The sequence below is a fragment of the Phaseolus vulgaris genome, chromosome 8 (genome assembly GCF_000499845.2).
Source record: "Phaseolus vulgaris cultivar G19833 chromosome 8, P. vulgaris v2.0, whole genome shotgun sequence".
In the NCBI taxonomy this organism is placed as follows: domain Eukaryota; kingdom Viridiplantae; phylum Streptophyta; class Magnoliopsida; order Fabales; family Fabaceae; genus Phaseolus; species Phaseolus vulgaris.
In genome coordinates this window covers 53434410-53451762 of record NC_023752.2, presented here as the reverse complement: position 1 = coordinate 53451762, position 17353 = coordinate 53434410, and the positions used below count along the sequence as shown (strand labels likewise).

Genomic DNA, 17353 nt, shown 5'->3' with positions numbered 1-17353 from the left:
CTATTTTCTAATACGTGGGGCTGTAGTTTTTATTATAATTATATTAATATTATCATTTTGTTACAACATTATATTACGGTTTGTTATATTATATATTCGTTCATAGAGGAGTATTATATTGGATTATTGTAATTAAAATACTAGAAAAATATCTAAGTCTACTGTCAAATTTTATGATGAAAGTTCCAAAAAAGATTTGTGATATTTATATTTGTCTGTTTGATATGTCATTTGAGTTCTTGAAAAAACTTCCTCAAAAAGTTATAATTTTATTTTTACATACCAACTTCTATCTTATAGAAATTTGACCCAATTAAACTAATTAAGTTTCACATCAGGGAAAATAATATCATAAATCCATTTTTTTTCCTAACAGCATGAAAATGATAGTGTATGTTTTTTAACATTTTTAAATAACTGATGTAAAGAGATGTTCTAAAAAAAATCAGTAGCGCGAAATTTATTTACTGGCGATGAAGCTCTTTGCACATGTTTAGAGAACATATTTTGTAAACACCTTTTTTTTTCACTCTAAATTTTTTTGACAATCCTTTGTCTTTGTTTTCTTTTTGAAGCCATGAGCTAAGAGTAACTCAAAATAATTGTATTTTAACCTGACAAAATTTTGGTAAGAGTAAATTTTTTATTCCTTTTAGTTTTTTAGCTCTCTTTCTTTTGTGTGCATGTGGTCACAGGAATCTCTCGTATGTATGATCAATTAAGAAAATAATTTGTGTTAGTTTAAATCTATAATAGTATATATTTGTCTGTTAAGTTTGACTTTTTGAAAGTAACTTAGAAGATCTTTGAGTATCCTCAGCTCATGCTATGCTCTAGAAATAGATTTTTTTTAAAAAGAGAAAATTTACAAGGAAGTTAATAAAAAATGGCATTAGGATTTGTAAATTTGGATGAGATTTTATGTTTTGAAATTAAATGGTTGATTTTCTTATTCTTGTTGACACTTTGTTTGAAATACAGAATTAAGACGTTTTTCAGTTGTTAAAGTGGAAATGTTATATTATATTTTAAACTAAATGATTATAGAATAACAAATAAGTATAAGTTGAGATTTTTGTTCATTTTTTATATTTTTCATATAAAAACTGTTTTGAACTATGATTTCTAATTTGTAGATAAATCATAAGAATTGTAATAAATTTGACTTTGAAAAGGAAATAATATGTGATTTTAATTAATGGTTAAGTTTTAGTCCAGATTGATCTTGTATGTGAGTTGATGGCATCTATTTTTATCGCTAAACACTAAGTAATATAATTTGGTGTCAGATAATCCAGTGTTTTTAATCAGAGACCAAAGTTCCATCTAGTTATTATGTACATTCACTCAGTGTATGATGATTAAAATTTTACGATTAAACTCATTAACAACCATCTTAATGCCAAGTGTTTTCATCACATCTCAGTCACTAGAAGGGATTTCAAAATCTGCATATTCAACTACATACAAAAAAGACTTAATGTTCCGTTCAAAATCCATATCTGAAGCACACTGAATTAAAAGCCACTTTGCTTCCATCCTCCAGCATCATCATCATCATCATATTCCTGTTCCTGTGAATTCCAAGAACAACATTAAAGAAACTCCTAAAGTCCTAACATACATGTTGACAATACTTCATTTCAAATTTTCCATTGTGCATAACAACTAACTAGCATGTTTTTTTCATATGAACTCAAGCTTACATTCTTTGCTGTTGTTTGCATAACAAGAAATATGAGCACTCTCAAACTAAAATATTACCTTTAAGGTGAAAGTTATACCAACTTCAATTTCACCACAGTAAGATTGGTCTCCTCGAACCACACTATACTTGTGAGGACGAAGCTCAGCTGATCCCTTCTCTGTTCCTTCTGCCAATAAATCCTTTACATATACTCTGGATACAGAAAATTGACCCTTTATTATGAACAAGAAATAAAAGTAAGAATATGCTTTATGATCTTTTTCTCATGATCCCGGTTTAAGGAAGGGTGACCTTCTCATTATTCCATTACGTGCCACCCTTCTTCATTGGATACAGAGGAATCAAAAAAGCTTAATTGCATTCTTAACAAAAAGTTAAGATGAGAATTTAGAAACTAACATGGTGATTCCTTCGTATCAAGATGACTTGAATTTTAACTTCTTAAAATTTTTCCCAAGTGTTAGTATTTCCAGGTGATAAAAGCAATGTATTTCTTGAGAGAATGAATTTGGAGAAATTGTTGACATATTTATTGTTATTATCAATATGTGTGAAAAAACTTTAAACTACATATTTTGAGACTTTTGAGACAGAGAGGTACTAGTAACAATTTCATTCAGTCAATAAGAGCAACTCGTCTTGGCAAATTCAGTATATTTAAGAAGCTAGGAAAGTCTTACGCAGCCTGGCCAACAAAGTCATCTGCAGAAAATACATCCTTGTCCATGATTACAAGGTTGAGCTTGTATTGGTCACCTGATCCAGGATATTCTACTCTGAATACAAACTTCTCATTCCATTCAGGATTTCTGCCTCCCTCTGCATCAATAAAAAAAGTCATCTAACCAAATGCTTATTCATGGAAAAAAACAACAACTGAAAATCCATCTCAGCTTTTATTAGCATGTATGTTACTTTGAAGCTAGTAAGACCCACTATCTATTTTAGTGTTTCAACGTATGTGTGAGTTTGATGCTTTAGCAAACATTATCAGGCGGTTGAAAAAGGGAAGAAAACACACTTATTCTGCTTTTGCTTGCCCATCTCCTTCAACAAAGGAAATAGTGAAGGAAAAAAACTAGTTACAGTTTTGTAGTTGCTTTTAGTGTTAATCTTCAATTAGAATTAGAGGCTCACACCAGAAATCCACATAATAAAGGTTTCTATCAGAGAGGTCAACATAGATTATTGAAGTGAACTTCAATTTTAATTGGACAACACTAAAAACAGTTGTGGAACTTTATTTAAGTTTGGTCAGAGCGAAATACACACATAGGGAAGGGAGGGAAGAGAAATGAAGGGATAAAACTCCAGGTCTGACAGTCCTTAATTCTTATTCCCTCCTGTGGTGCCCTTTTAGCTTGAGATTCTTGAGCTCTAAGCATCTAATTACAAAAATCTTAATTCCTTCATAAAAAAAAGAAGGAAGAAAACACATATTGCATCAGAAAAAGCATACCACTTGCAGATGAACTGCATGTTCGCTAGAATTGGCCTAACAAAATTCTTGCTTTACATTTCCTTTTCTCCACTCTTGTAATCTCACCAAGAGAATGAAATGATTGAGCAATTTCACACGAAGTTTAAGTATGGGAAAAGCTTCTCACAAGTTTTGAGGTCGTGTATATGAATATGCTGTGTAGGTGAGTGGATCCAATATCTTGTATGAACTACAGTTTAAAGAAGAATTTTAAACTGAGTCCATTTATGTGTCAAATATATGCATCTCTCCAAATTAATCCTTGTACTCTTTTGGGGAAATTAACCACTACCTTGAAGTAATTGAACTTTGATTTGCTAGGGTTTCCCTCATAAGAACAGCCAATCATGTAATGAATTTAAGAACTTCAAAATACATAGTTCAAGAAACCAAATCTATCAATGGCATGTCACAGGCGATCATTGTAATCGGTGATAAAAAGTTTTACCTATTCCTCCATGCCAAGCTATACAGTTTAGCACACACCACACAATAACCGTGAAATACTAAGCATTTCCAGACTTGATAGTTAATGCTATACAAATTTGTAGGAAAATGAGCATCTAACTAACCATGAATTACACGGCTCTTGCGCTCTTGACCTTTGTATTGTAACAGGACATACGGATCCATATGAGCTATCAACAAAAGAAAACAGATTAACAAAAAACAAACAGCACCTTGTTAGAATCAGATAATAAAAAGGTATTAAACCATTGCATGTAAAGTGAGCACTTCATTAATTACTTCCTTTTAAGTGAAGAACAACTAATCAAGAAGAAAATCATCATAGCAGTGCCTTGAGTCCATCTAAATTAAACTGGACTCAAGGAATTGAGATGTCAGATGATTCAGATCAGAATGATGGGAACAAGGAGTTGAATACTGATGAATGAATGATTAGAAAAATCCCAATTTTAGAATAAGAAAAGGTTCAAGTAATCAAAAGGAACATAAAATGGAAAAGAAAAATGAGAAAAGAAAGGAATCTGAGCTAAAGATTCAATGTACCAAAGACATCGGTTTCATGAAGACCCTTTGCTTTCACCAGCTGCACCTCCATGAACCCAAATGCCATCTCTCTCTCTCTCTCTCTCTAGAACCTTCCCTGGCTTACAATGAAGAAAGAAACCTTAAATGGTCAAAATGAACATCAAGTAATACAAACGAAGACAAATGTGTAAACCTCTGAATAGATTTATTCTAATCCCCTCGTAAAATGTTTATCACGTCTGATTAAAATTTGCTATTACAAAGCACAGAAAAAAAAATAACAAAGTCCTCATATCATCCCTAATTCAGCAAGATGCATTTTCTGAGGACAAACAAAACTCGCAAACGTTCTTTTTATTACAGAAAGTTTCTCAAATCATGATAATAACCTGCTTATATATTAGTAATACTATTTAATAATTTCCATTTAAAACATGCTATTAATTACTAATTAATTTAAGAAATTGATAGGAAAAGCAAAAATTTACGTCATCTAAGTGAAAACAAGTGAAATTATTTTAACTGAAAATTAAAAGTCAGCAACCTTGAAAGTACGCAATGTTGTCACACGTCATTCCACTTTTTAATGACTTGTTCTATAATTCACACGTTGTGCTGTTATATATATATGAATGTTTTGTTTTGCGGTATTTGAGTCAACCAAGATAAAAAAAATGTTTCTTAAACTTACAGAATAAATATATTAATCATTAGCAATCAACACAATTTTTAAAAATTGAAATTAGTAGCTTCTAGAAAATGTCATTTTCTGAAAAAAATTGTTCAGAGCAGAAGTAAGCAACTCCATTTTTCTTAAAATTAAAAGAAGTTGAAAATGCTCAATGAGTTTGAGTTATTTTGAAAAGTTAATGTTTTCTGCAAGTACTACGAAAGCAAGATTACGTAACCTTTGAAAATAAATATAAAACTAAAACTAGATTCGACTATTAAAATAAAAAGTAAAGTGATGAATATTCTTGAATATTATAAAACAGAAAATAAAAACACTATGAAAAAAGTTAAACACGCCAAGAATATAGGGATAGTATATATGTCCCAGGAAAATGTTGGCCAGAAATTGTTTAGCTTATTAAAAATCATGACTTGAACTTGGAAACTCTTTCTACTATTAGTCTTGCTTTTGGGTTCTCATCTCATAGAGCTAGTGATTCCAGCTCTTCACACACTTTAAGGTGCTTCAAACTATGTTTAAATCACAAGAACTAAAAATATGGGCTAAAAGTCATTATCTTGTAAAATTCATACCTTGAGCTTGAAAGTTCCTTTTTCCCGTGAATCCTGCTTCTGAGTTCTCACAACACATAGAAATAAGATTATAGCTGATAATACCTTTTTAAGGTGCTTCAAATGGTTCTGTACTCAGCAACACATTAAGCTATCATATTCCTAGTTGAACCTCAAAACCAACAGCCATGAAAACATAACAACAACCTTGAATTTGCATGTGGCTTATTTATTTAGGTCCAAATAACTAGAGGTGAAACCAATAATGGAGATTAACTTATATAATTAAATCTTTAAAACTTTTAGAATGTTACATAGTTTTACTTAGCAATTGAATAATTATAAGATTTAAGTACAAATTCGGGGTCGAGCAAGAATTGTCCAAAGCTACTCGACCTTTCAGAATTCTGGTCTGTAAAATGCCACAATCACGCAATTATATTTAACAGGCTTTCCAAGAATAAACATTTATTCAAGGTGTTTATCAAATCAAGGGTCCAGATTTCAGTGAAAATTCGTGGGAAAAGTGTTATTTTATTTTAGTGGCTAGTTAAGCATTTAGTGCAGTTTGGATTAGAATTTGCATACATAAAATTTAATCAAAAGTTTAAAAGCAAGTTGACAAAACTAATTTTGTAGGAGGAGCCCGAGCGGCTATCCAGAGATGCTCTTAGTTCGCAATTTGTAGTTAACGATACACTCATAAAACAGCAGCAGTTGAAGTAAGATCATAGGGTCATAAAGCAATCTCAATAAATAATTCAAGGTTGTAGGCTAAGTTCAAATGGTCCAAAACAAACCGCACGTGAAGTCAGTTGTTATACATTCATCCATCGTATTCGTAAACATCAAGCAAATACAGGTTTTTGCAAATGTCTTAATAAATTGCAGGAAATGTACAGAAGCCCAGCAGCATATTGTCAGTGGCCTGCAACCTGCATGAAGAAAACCATCAAAACAAAATCAAACCCAAGGAAAATCCAATCTCCTAATATAAAAAAATCCCACTCTGGAAATTTTACCTCATCTTCCACGCCTTGGTGACAGGTCAGCAGATCTTGATCTAGATCCAACGGGTGATCTCGATGACTTCCACTGGCCTCGATCAGCTTCAGACTTGTACATAGATTTCCTTTTTCATAGAACGATAATAAATAAGTAAACACACAAGGGGAAAATAAAGGCACATGGTCAAGTAAAGAACCTAAACAGAAAATAGATGGACTCACTCAGCATATCCATTGCTTTGATTCTGTTCAATACCATTGCCATATCCAGGAGAATAAGATCTACGCTTTTGCTCACCATCTCGCTCCCGGGGAGGACCTCTTGGTGATCTAGGATGCTCTGCTTGCCTCCTAGGGGAAACAGAGTAATCACTTTGCCGTCTTGGAGCAGGAGAATAGGACCTGATAAATATCAGATTAAAACCATGATTACATGCTTCAGTGAACTATAAACGAAGACACTTTGAACTTTGAAGAAACTTGCCTTGAACGATATCGACTTCTAGAACCAGAATGATAAGGTGGTGAGCGTGATCTACTAACTGAGCGAGATCGAGAACGCCCTGATAACAAAAGGCTAGGTCTTGTCAAGAAAACAGAAGAACAAACTTCAATACAGCGCAATTCTTCAAAAAAAAATGGAAGCATCCCGTGAAACAAATTAGTTATTAATTCTGAACTTAACAAGTTAGCAGCGTCCAGTTCCCCATCACAACAATGGTTGATGGAATCCGGCACCAAAGTAAGGAAATCCTTAAAATGGTTTTCAGTAAGCTAACTACTATGTTAATTAAATTAGCCTTTATAGACACAGGAAGGTTCCATATAGGCTCAGATGTCCTCACTATTAATAACTGGAGCAACCAATATGATCATAGAAGTTAACGGTATAACAAAGTCCAGATACACAACTATAAGAAAGCAGAACAACACCATTACTCTCATACATCAGATTAGATTAAAACAATGGCTTAAATACACTAATGCTAATTCAGATTAAAATAAGCAAAAGTCTACACTTAAGATTAATTATTGCGACAGTCATATTCATGACAAACAACAATTATTTTTAGATAACTAGTAAACACTGATTTTTCAAATCAACAAAACAAAGATGATCAAATTATTAATTCAATCAGATATCCATCTAAACTATCATTTCATTCTCATGTTCACCCTACAAGGACAAATGTCCTAACATGAAAGAAGAATGAAAAATGCATAAGAATTGCAGGTCGAACAGAATTTCATATCTAACATGGAGGAAAGCCCAAGTTATATATATTTTACAACTGATATTACCGTAATGAGAAGACCTACGTCCTCCATAGCCTGCTGGTCCTCTGTAAAATACAAAAATCATGTAAATATATTTAAATAGTTAAGCCAAAATAAAATTTAGACAATGATGAGAAAAAGAAAAAAATACCTGGCTCTGGTCCTGTGTCGCATCTCCTCTGGTCTTTTTCTTGTCTCTTCAGCCACAACTACAGATATTTCCCTTCCAGCAAAAATCTGTCTGTTCATATGGTACTGTGCCTCTGAGGCATCATAAGGATCCACAAACTGCACAAATGCAAAGCCTCGAGGTTCTCTGTACGGGAAAAAAGTGGAGCTTCATTCTAACACTGCTAGAAAAAGATTGGCAGACAGATTGTAGAATATGCTGACTAGGCAGAATTTGCATAGCCCAGTAAACCACCTCAAATCACATTACTTAGTATAGCTTTCTTTACACACAGCAGTGGATGCTGAATTTACTAAATCTTCTAAAAATCCAAAAGCTTAGTTGTAACCGGGCCTTTCCTTTACTTACACTCAAGTAGTAAAGGGAAGAGACTTCAAAAATTCTTCAACACTTATACTTACAAGAAGCACTTGAACTCAAAGCTCCCACAACAAACTAAAAAAAACTCCTCACGAAGCCTTCAATTGGGACAAGAACCAACCAACCAACCAATCTTGCATTCATTGTGTTGTGTATTTATATAATTTCTCTTGGTATGAAGTATGAACACTAACACACTTGAGGACCAATATGTTAAAAGAGTTAGTAGATCTCCTCTTCAAACGTGGGGCTTGTTCTTGTTTTAACTTGAACAATTTCAAACCAACATACCCCCTGACAAACCAGTCCAAGATCAATTCAACAATCCAATAATTTAAAAAATAACACTTAGGCCTATTTGGGTAAACTTGTCAATAAAACACATGAAAGTACAAAATAGAGGTAAAGTGAAATAAGCTTCTTTCACAAATTAAAATTGACATATGCATAAACTAATTGGTAGAAGCTCTCTCATTTAGCTTCTCTAAATGTTGAAATTCTCACATGCATAAGCTAATTTTAGTTTATGATAAAAACTTATTTCATTCTCCGCTAAGTGTATATTGAGAAGTTTATCCAAACACGACCTAAATCAAAATCAAGGTTAACTTCTGCACCCAGCAGCACTTTGACATCCTGAAACAATTAACTACTCAACAGACTCCCTTCAATTTGAATCAGAAGCAAAACCTAGCCCTAAAAAGCTCTTAACTTGAAGTAAACCCTAGGCGTTGTGAAATAACCAAATATTTAAGTGGCTCACCCAGAGTAATAATCCTTGGGTATGTAAACATCGCGAACAGGTCCGAATCGCTCGAAAGGAAACCGCAGCTCCTCAGGTCTGCAATCGAGAGGAATGTTCCGAACCAAGAGGCTTCCATTGCTGGTGTCCCTGCGCCTGCCTCCACCGAATCCCCTCCTATTGGAACCCCCTCCTCGGCCACCGTATCCTCGCCGCGGAGGACTGTAGTATGCAGGACTGTTCCGCCGCATCCCTAACCCTAACAAACAATGAAGCAATTCAAAAACGTCAGAGACAAATTGGAACGTGCTTAATTCCTTTACAACCATAACTGCGAGAAAAAAATGAGATTGATGATACCTTGAGTGAGGACAGAGAAATCTCGCAGGTGCGTACCAGGAAGATGAAGACTACGACGACTTCGAAGGTTTAAACCCTAGCACCAACACACACCTATGATGTCTTCTTTTTCCTTTTATTTAATCCATTTGGTTTGATTTAGGTTTTTAAATTCATCGGATTAATTTCAAATTATGGATATTTATTTTTAAGTATTTAATTGTTTTTTAAAATAATGGATGGATAAGAAAAACATACATTAAAAACTACAATGAAAATATATTACTAATACTAGATCTCAAATTTTGTCAACATAGGAAAATGTCAGATTCGTATTACAAATTTTAGTCTTAAGATTTTTTTAACAAAAAAATAAAATATTAGAAATTAATATAAATATTTAATTTTTTAAATTATCAGTCTTTAATTGTTACCTACTTTATGTCTTTACCTAATTTCTTCATTTTCATATTTTTTAAAATAAAATACATCTAAGTAAAATATTTACATCATACATAATTAATACACGAACTATTACATCACACCGTAATTATTTTAAGTTAAAATTTAAAGTTAAATTTTTTTTAATTAATTTTAGTATACCATTTTTTTAATAATTAATACACGAACTATTACATCACACCGTAATTATTTTAAGTTAAAATTTAAAGTTAAATTTTTTTTAATTAATTTTAGTATACCATTTTTTTATATTAAGGTGGGTTATTTGCAACTAATAAAATATGATATGTGATATGATTTATTCAATGTTTCTTTAATTATGCAAACATTGAATATTATGATATGTGACATGATTTTATTTTGTCAAGAGAATGATATCTTTTAAATCTTATTATAAATGCATGAAAAAAAAAACTAATTTGCTATAATTGGTATATATGTGATACTAATTATGTACAAGTGTGTAGTTTTTATAATTTATATAATTATTTTTAATATTAAAATTGAATAAATGATATCATTATTTACGTACTTATACTATCAATATAATTTTATAATTAATTATTATAAAAAATAAAAACATAGTATGAACAGTAATAATAAATATGGAATTATAAGTAATTATTAAGTAAAAAGTGAAAAAATAATAATATATTTTATTCAAATTATTTCGTAAATAAATTAACGGTTATGCTAATTCAAAAAGAAAAAGCAACAAATAAAAAATTAAATTTAAAATTGTCTACAAAATAACAAAAAACGATTATTTAAGAGAATTTTCTTTATATTTAACTGTTATTTTAAAAAAAAATCATATATAAAAAAAACAGTTACAAAATAATAAAAATAAGAATAAAATAGAAATAAAATAAAATATTAATATATAAAATGTTAATAAAATATAATTGATTTTGAAAATAAGCGTTCATCCACCTCTCTTTCAATTCATAAGTGTTCCTCCAAATCTCTTTCAATTCAAAACCCTCTCCACTACGTATACAAAATATTATAAAAAAAAAAAAGACACAATGACTGACCATGATATAATAATAAAATTAAATATTAATATAAAGATAAAATAGAAAAAAAAATAAGAGCAGTTAAGAGGGGAATCTCCTTTATATATTTATATATAGGTATAAATATATAAGTATAGATATAGGTATAGATTAAATTCCATGTAAAATAAAGAGAACAATAGATTCTACAACTATTTTAAATTACACTATACAAGTATTTTTAAATTATACTTTAATAGGAGATCACAACCATTTAATTTTTTAAATGAAAAATAGTTTTACAACACATTTAGTTTTTTTTATTGAGTTTTAAAATGTGATCCGTTTAATACATCCAAGGGTTGAAATTAAAGCAGAGAGAGAGAGAGGCTTGGTGGGTTATCAGAGTAGAGATTGTGTACAGCAACATAAATAGCCAAACAGGGGATTTGGTTAGGGTTACTTTCCAGCAAATCGGAAATCGCAAAGAAGAGAAGGCGCAGTGAAATTCTTCGTTCACATTCAGTTTGGATTTTTCTTTTCGTCATCGGAATGGCTCGAAATGAGGAGAAGGCGCAGTCGATGCTGAACCGCTTCATCACGATGAAGGCGGAGGAGAAGAAGAAGCCGAAGGAGCGCCGTCCGTTCCTCGCCTCGGAGTGCCGCGACCAGTCGGAGGCCGATAAGTGGCGCCAGCAGATAATGCGCGAGATCGGGCGGAAGGTGGCGGAGATTCAGAACGAGGGTCTGGGAGAGCACCGGCTGCGCGACCTCAACGACGAGATCAACAAGCTGATTCGGGAGAAGTCTCACTGGGAGCGCCGCATTGTGGAGCTCGGCGGGGCCAATTACGCGAAGTACTCGGCCAAGATGACGGACCTCGACGGCAACATCGTCGACGTCCCCAACCCGGGCGGCCGTGGCCCCGGCTACCGCTACTTCGGCGCGGCGAAGAAGCTTCCCGGTGTCAAGGAGCTTTTCGAGAAGCCCCCGGAGCTCCGCAAGCGGCGCACGCGGTATGATATTTATAAGCGGATTGATGCGAGTTATTATGGTTACCGTGATGAAGAGGATGGTGTGCTGGAGCGGCTGGAGGGCCCGGCGGAGGAGGCGATGCGGCGGGAGGCGGCAGAGGAGTGGAGGAGGTTAGATGAGGTGCGGAGGGAGGCGAGGAAGGGGGTGAAAAGTGGGGAGGTGGCGGAGGTGTCGGCGGTGGCTAGAGAGATGTTGAGGGAGGAGGAGGAGGAGGTGGTGGAGGAGGAGAGGGAGAGGGAGAGAGAGAAAGAGGAGAATAGGGAGAGGAGGGAGTTTATTGTGCACGTGCCGCTGCCGGATGAGAAGGAGATTGAGAGGAGGGTGCTGGAGAAGAAGAAGATGGAGTTGTTGAGTAAGTATGTGAGTGAGGGGCTTATGGAGGAGCAGACTGAGGCCAAGAACATGCTCAATATTCAACGTTAGCGGGGACTGTGCAACATTGTGGTTGGAAACTGTTTTTTGGTTAGGTTTTTTTATCTTGTGTTTTGAAAATTTTAGTGTGTAATTAGGCTGGTTATAACACCTTTTGCAATTGAATTAGTGCAAAATGTAGAGGAATGAATGTGTTGCTCCAGGATGCTTTTTCTGAAATTTTATGAATGGGCGCAATTCATGATCACCACTTGAAACCCAACACACATTCTCCTATGAGTTCACCACTGCCACAAATATGTGGATAAATATCTATAAATATAACAAATAGAAGGCACTTCTAGGGTAAGTTTTAAAAAAAATTCAAAAAGAAAAAAATTCAAATTTTAACTAAAAATAGCAAGCTGAAACTCATTCTGGGAGTGACAAGTGGCACTCTATATGACTTACACGTGTCCAAAATCCCATTTCTTTAAATACTATCTTTCTTTATATACCCTTTCAGCCTTTCTCTCTCCTATTACTCAACTTCTCCGATCTCTCTTGGTTTCTTCTCCTCTGCGTTTCCTTTATTTTTCATTTCTGGGTTCTTCATTTCAGCCTTCTCCTTCTCCAGGTGACTATTTCTTCATCTCATTTACGATTTCTTTGTTCCACCGCATAAACATGAAAACTTATTTTGTTTTTCTTATCAAAGTTTCGTTCTTTTCATGTTTAGGATGAACTTTTTTCTTCTTTGGGTTTCCTGCACCGATCTTCTCTGGGTTTCCTGCGGTTCTCTCCTATTTCTCCAGGTTATTATTTCTTCTTTTTGGGTTTTTCTTATCAAAGTTTCGTTCTTTTCATGTTTCTACCGTTTATTTTCCTCTTTGTTCTTCACATGCTTGATTCTGTGTTTTCTCATTTACGATTTCTTTGTTCCACAGCATAAAAATGAAATATTTTTTGGTTTTTCTTATCAAAGTTTCGTTTTTTTCCATGTTTCTGATGATTTTTCTTCTTCTTTGGGTTTCCTGCACCGATCTTCTCTGGGTTTCCTGCGGTTCTCTCCTATTTCTCCAGGTTATTATTTCTTCTTTTTGGGTTTTTCTTATCAAAATTTCGTTCTTTTCATGTTTCTACCGTTTATTTTCCTCTTTGTTCTTCACATGCTTGATTCTGTGTTTTCTCATTTACGATTTCTTTGTTCCACAGCATAAAAATGAAATATTTTTTTGTTTTTCTTATCAAAGTTTCGTTTTTTTCATGTTTCTGATGATTTTTCTTCTTCTTTGGGTTTCCTGCGGTTCTCTCCTATTTCTCCAGGTTATTATTTCTTCTTTTTGGGTTTTTCTTATCAAAGTTTCGTTATTTTCATATTTCTACCGTTTATTTGCCTCTTTGTTGTTCACATGGTTGATTCTGTGTTTTTTTGTTACTTTTGACAGCATCAAAATGATATTCATCTACATTTCAGTTTCTGCAGCAACCGGTAGTGGAAGTGGAATGGATTTTCAAGCACCAAGGTGAGATCTTTTCCTTCCTCGGTTTGTCTGTCATCATTTTTTTTTTCATTTTTCACTTTGCTGTTGATTTAATCTTTTCTGGAGTTTTTCCATCTACATTTCAGTTTCTGCACCAACCGGTAGTGGAAGTCGAATGGGATTTTCGTTCATATCAACCATGTTCAAGCACCAAGGTGGATTTTGTTAATCTCATTTAGGATTTCTTTTTTCCACCGCATAAAAATTAAATCTTTTTTTGTTTTTCTGATCAAATTTCGTTCTTTTCATTTTTCGACCGTTTATTTTTTTCTTTGTTGTTCACATGGTTGATTCTGTGTTTTTTTGTTACTTTTGACAGCATCAAAATGATATTCATCTACATTTCAGTTTCTGCAGCAACCGGTAGTGGAAGTGGAATGGATTTTCAAGCACCAAGGTGAGATCTTTTCCTTCATGTGTTTGTCTGTCCTCATTTTTTTTTTCATTTTTCACTTTGCTGTTGATTTAATCTTTTCTGGTATTTTTCCATATACATTTCAGTTTCTTCAGCAACCGGTAGTGTAAGTGGAATGGGATTTTCGTTGATATCCATCTTTTTTTCAGCATCAAGGTGAAATCTTTTCCTTCCTTGGTTCTCATTGTTGTTTTCATTGTTTATTTTTTTTGCTGATAAAATCTTTAATGGTGTTTTTTTGTGTTTATTTCATAAATCTCATACATGTGTTTATTTTCTTTTAGGATCTTTATCCTAAGGCCAAAAAAAGCTTCTGTTAAATTTGGTTGTGGATGGAGGAAATTTTGTCAGATACATGTACTGTGTGAAGACCACAAACTGATCTTTGAAAGTGAACTAACCCCAATTCATATGATGGTGTTGTTAGTGCTTCAAAATTCAATATTGTATTCAGAATTTATTTATAGATAGATGTAATTTCCAAATTGTTGTAATGTCGAGTATAGAAAATTAATTCTTTACTTTATTTTGGTTATCAATTTTGTTTTAAATTTTTATTCGCATTAATGTACTCTTCAGACAAACTTTAACCTTAAGATTATTCGCATTATATTATTCTTCAAAATTCAAATTCAAATTCGAAATTCAAATTCAAATCTATAAATACATTTAAAAGTCCAAGATCATTAATTACCTGACTTATTTTGCTGAATCAAATCTTCTTTTTCTGACTTATTTTGCTGCTGCCGCACACTTTTTTTCGAATTCCAAGATTATTATTATTATTATTATTATTATTATTATTATTATTAATCTGCAAATATTTAATTTTTGATATTTTCAAATTGTTTAATTCCAAGATCATTAATTACCTTTTTTATTCATATATTCTTTTTTCTAACTTCCCACTTATTTTCAATTCCCAGATAATCTTCAAATCTATAAATACATTTAAAAGTCCAAGATCATTAATTACCTTTTTGATTCATATCTTCTTCTGAATCATATCTTCTTTTTCTGACTTATTTTGCTGCTGCCGCACACTTTTTTTCGAATTCCAAGATTATTATTATTATTAATCTGCAAATATTTAATTTTTGATATTTTCAAATTTTTTAATTCCAAGATCATTAATTTTTTCTGACTTCCCACCTATTTTCCATTCCCAGATAATCTTCAAATATTTAATTATTCATATTTTTAAATTTTACAATTCCAAAGATCATTAATTACCTCTCTGATTCATATCTTCTTTTTCTGACTTCTCTGCTTCTGCACAGTTATTTCCAATTCCCAGATTATTAATTACCTTTTTATTCATATATTCTTTTTTTGAGTTCTCTCCTTCTGCCCCATTTATATATTCATATTTTCAAATTTTACAATTCCAAGATCATTAATTACCTTTCTGATTCAAATATTCTTTTTCTGATTTCTCTGCTTTTGCACACTTATTTTCAATTCCCAGATTATTATTATTAATAATCTTAAAAAAATTTGATTATTCAAATTTTCAAATTTACAATTCCAAAGATCATTAATTACCTCTCTGATTCATATCTTTTTTTTCTGACTTCTCTGCATCTGCAAACTTATTTCCAATTCCCAGATTATTATTATTATTTTTCAAATATTTAATTTTTCATATTTTCAAATTATACAATTCCAAGATCATTAATTATTTTTTTATTTGTATCTTCTTTTTCTGATTTTTCTGCACACTTATAATTCCAAGATTATTATTATTACTAATAAACTTCAAATATTTAATTTTTCAGATTTTCAAATTTAAAATTTAAAATTAAAAAATTTCAACAACATTATTAATATTAATTACCTTTTTTTTATTCATATCTTCTGCCACACAATATTTGGGATTCCAAGATTATAATTATTATTACATTTGGTTCCAAACTTTTCTAAACTTCTAAGATCTGACACTCCCATTTTCATTCTAAATCCTTAATCTAACATGTTCCCACATAAAAATTAGGGGTACATAATAATAGTCAAATATTTTCATTCCTTGAAGTCATCTTTATCATCAAGGGGAATTGGTTTGTTCCTCCAAAACACAACAAGAATACTCTCACCGAGCTGCATGAAACCATACTTTCAGTAAACTTAGATCTGATTTTAAACCTTTACCCGCATGCGTTGCATTGATTTTTTTGTTTCTATTTCCTTCTTGGCTTAAGTCATTAATGTTGTTTCTGTGCTCTTTGTATCCAACCTTTTCTCTTCTTTGATTTCCTTTCCTTTTTCATGAATCTGTCAACCCCACAGCTACTTTCAGAGGTTTGTATCTTCATTTTCCTGTTTTGCTAAGTAAGTATTAAAAAGTTTTCATTTTTTCAAATATAATTTTGCAGAGATCTGATTTGGTTCTTTTGTTTTTATTACCTGATTATGTTAAGCCATTATCTCACTTTTTCTTCTCTTTCATTTGTTTAGGGTTTCAGTAATCTGTCAACGCCACCGCTACTTTTATAGGTTTGTTTCTTGATTTTCATGTTTTCAAATTGATTCCCCAGTATATGAAGCACCAAGGAAAGATTTTTTCCTTCTTTCGTCCGCATGCAAAAGCAAGAGTCTATGGTTATATGAAATTGGTAAGATTTCTCTGTTAGAGTTTCCACTTTCTTTCTATCTGTGTATTATTTCAGAAATTTCAAAGTAGGGGTTTTTTTGTGCTAAACAAGAATCATCTTTTTCAAATCTCCTTTCAAAACGTACCTAAAATTCCATTTCTTTGCAAAGTAGGGTTTTCCGATCATGCTGGCAATTTTCAAAAATTGTGTATTTTCAACCTTACTTTTCAAATTCAAACCACAATTTCATTAATCGCAATCCTTGAAGTTTAAATGTTTGCCCTTTTTACAGTTTCGATTTTTTATAGGCTTAATCTCTTCTGTATGAAACCTGACATGCTTAACTTTCTTTTTTTCATTCATTGCAATTGTAAATTTGTTTTTTTGATATTTTTGATAATTTCAAAGTAAGGTTTTTTTTTGTGCTAAACAAGAATCCTCTTTTTCAAATCTCCTTTCAAAACGTACCTAAAATTCCATTTCTTTGCAAAGTAGGGTTTTCCGATCATGCTGGCAATTTTCAAAAATTGTGTACTTTCAACCTTACTTTTCAAATTCAAACCACAATTTCATTGATCGCAATCCTTGAAGTTTAAATGTTTGCCCTTTTTACAC

The 17353-nt window shown here is 32.4% G+C and overlaps 4 protein-coding genes across 10 annotated transcripts; 2 read left to right on the top strand and 2 right to left on the bottom strand.

Annotated features, from left to right (window-relative positions):
- Positions 1-1355: 1355 nt before the first annotated feature.
- On the bottom strand, positions 1356-4564 carry LOC137826181 (16 kDa phloem protein 1). Its single transcript, XM_068632058.1, has 5 exons — positions 4200-4564; positions 3761-3826; positions 2389-2527; positions 1765-1900; positions 1356-1574 (listed from the first exon to the last, which is right to left on the bottom strand). The coding sequence occupies exons 1-5, from the start codon at positions 4264-4266 to the stop codon at positions 1518-1520; spliced, it is 465 nt and encodes a 154-aa protein (XP_068488159.1). The 5' UTR covers positions 4267-4564; the 3' UTR covers positions 1356-1517.
- A 1593-nt stretch (positions 4565-6157) lies between these two features.
- LOC137827118 (serine/arginine-rich SC35-like splicing factor SCL30) lies at positions 6158-9517 on the bottom strand. Its single transcript, XM_068633332.1, has 8 exons — positions 9364-9517; positions 9025-9262; positions 7863-8027; positions 7736-7776; positions 6918-6996; positions 6656-6835; positions 6449-6558; positions 6158-6361 (listed from the first exon to the last, which is right to left on the bottom strand). The coding sequence occupies exons 2-7, from the start codon at positions 9252-9254 to the stop codon at positions 6450-6452; spliced, it is 804 nt and encodes a 267-aa protein (XP_068489433.1). The 5' UTR covers positions 9255-9262; positions 9364-9517; the 3' UTR covers positions 6158-6361; position 6449.
- Positions 9518-11106: 1589 nt separating this feature from the next.
- LOC137826615 (uncharacterized) lies at positions 11107-12456 on the top strand. The gene has a single exon (XM_068632647.1). It carries the CDS (start codon positions 11355-11357, stop codon positions 12258-12260), a length of 906 nt encoding a protein of 301 aa, XP_068488748.1. The 5' UTR covers positions 11107-11354; the 3' UTR covers positions 12261-12456.
- A 148-nt stretch (positions 12457-12604) lies between these two features.
- Positions 12605-14682, top strand: LOC137826616 (uncharacterized). Of its 7 annotated transcripts, XM_068632650.1 has the most exons (7): positions 12605-12825; positions 12928-13003; positions 13666-13714; positions 13819-13887; positions 14081-14129; positions 14234-14303; positions 14432-14682. In XM_068632650.1, the coding sequence occupies exons 2-6, from the start codon at positions 12929-12931 to the stop codon at positions 14250-14252; spliced, it is 261 nt and encodes an 86-aa protein (XP_068488751.1). In that variant the 5' UTR covers positions 12605-12825; position 12928; the 3' UTR covers positions 14253-14303; positions 14432-14682. The 7 variants fall into 7 exon arrangements, 4 of the variants coding, with proteins under 4 accessions (XP_068488751.1, XP_068488750.1, XP_068488749.1 ...); XM_068632649.1 differs by having other exon boundaries at positions 12605-13003; XM_068632648.1 differs by lacking the exons at positions 12605-12825; positions 12928-13003 and adding an exon at positions 13030-13271.
- The last annotated feature ends 2671 nt before the right edge of the window (positions 14683-17353 follow it).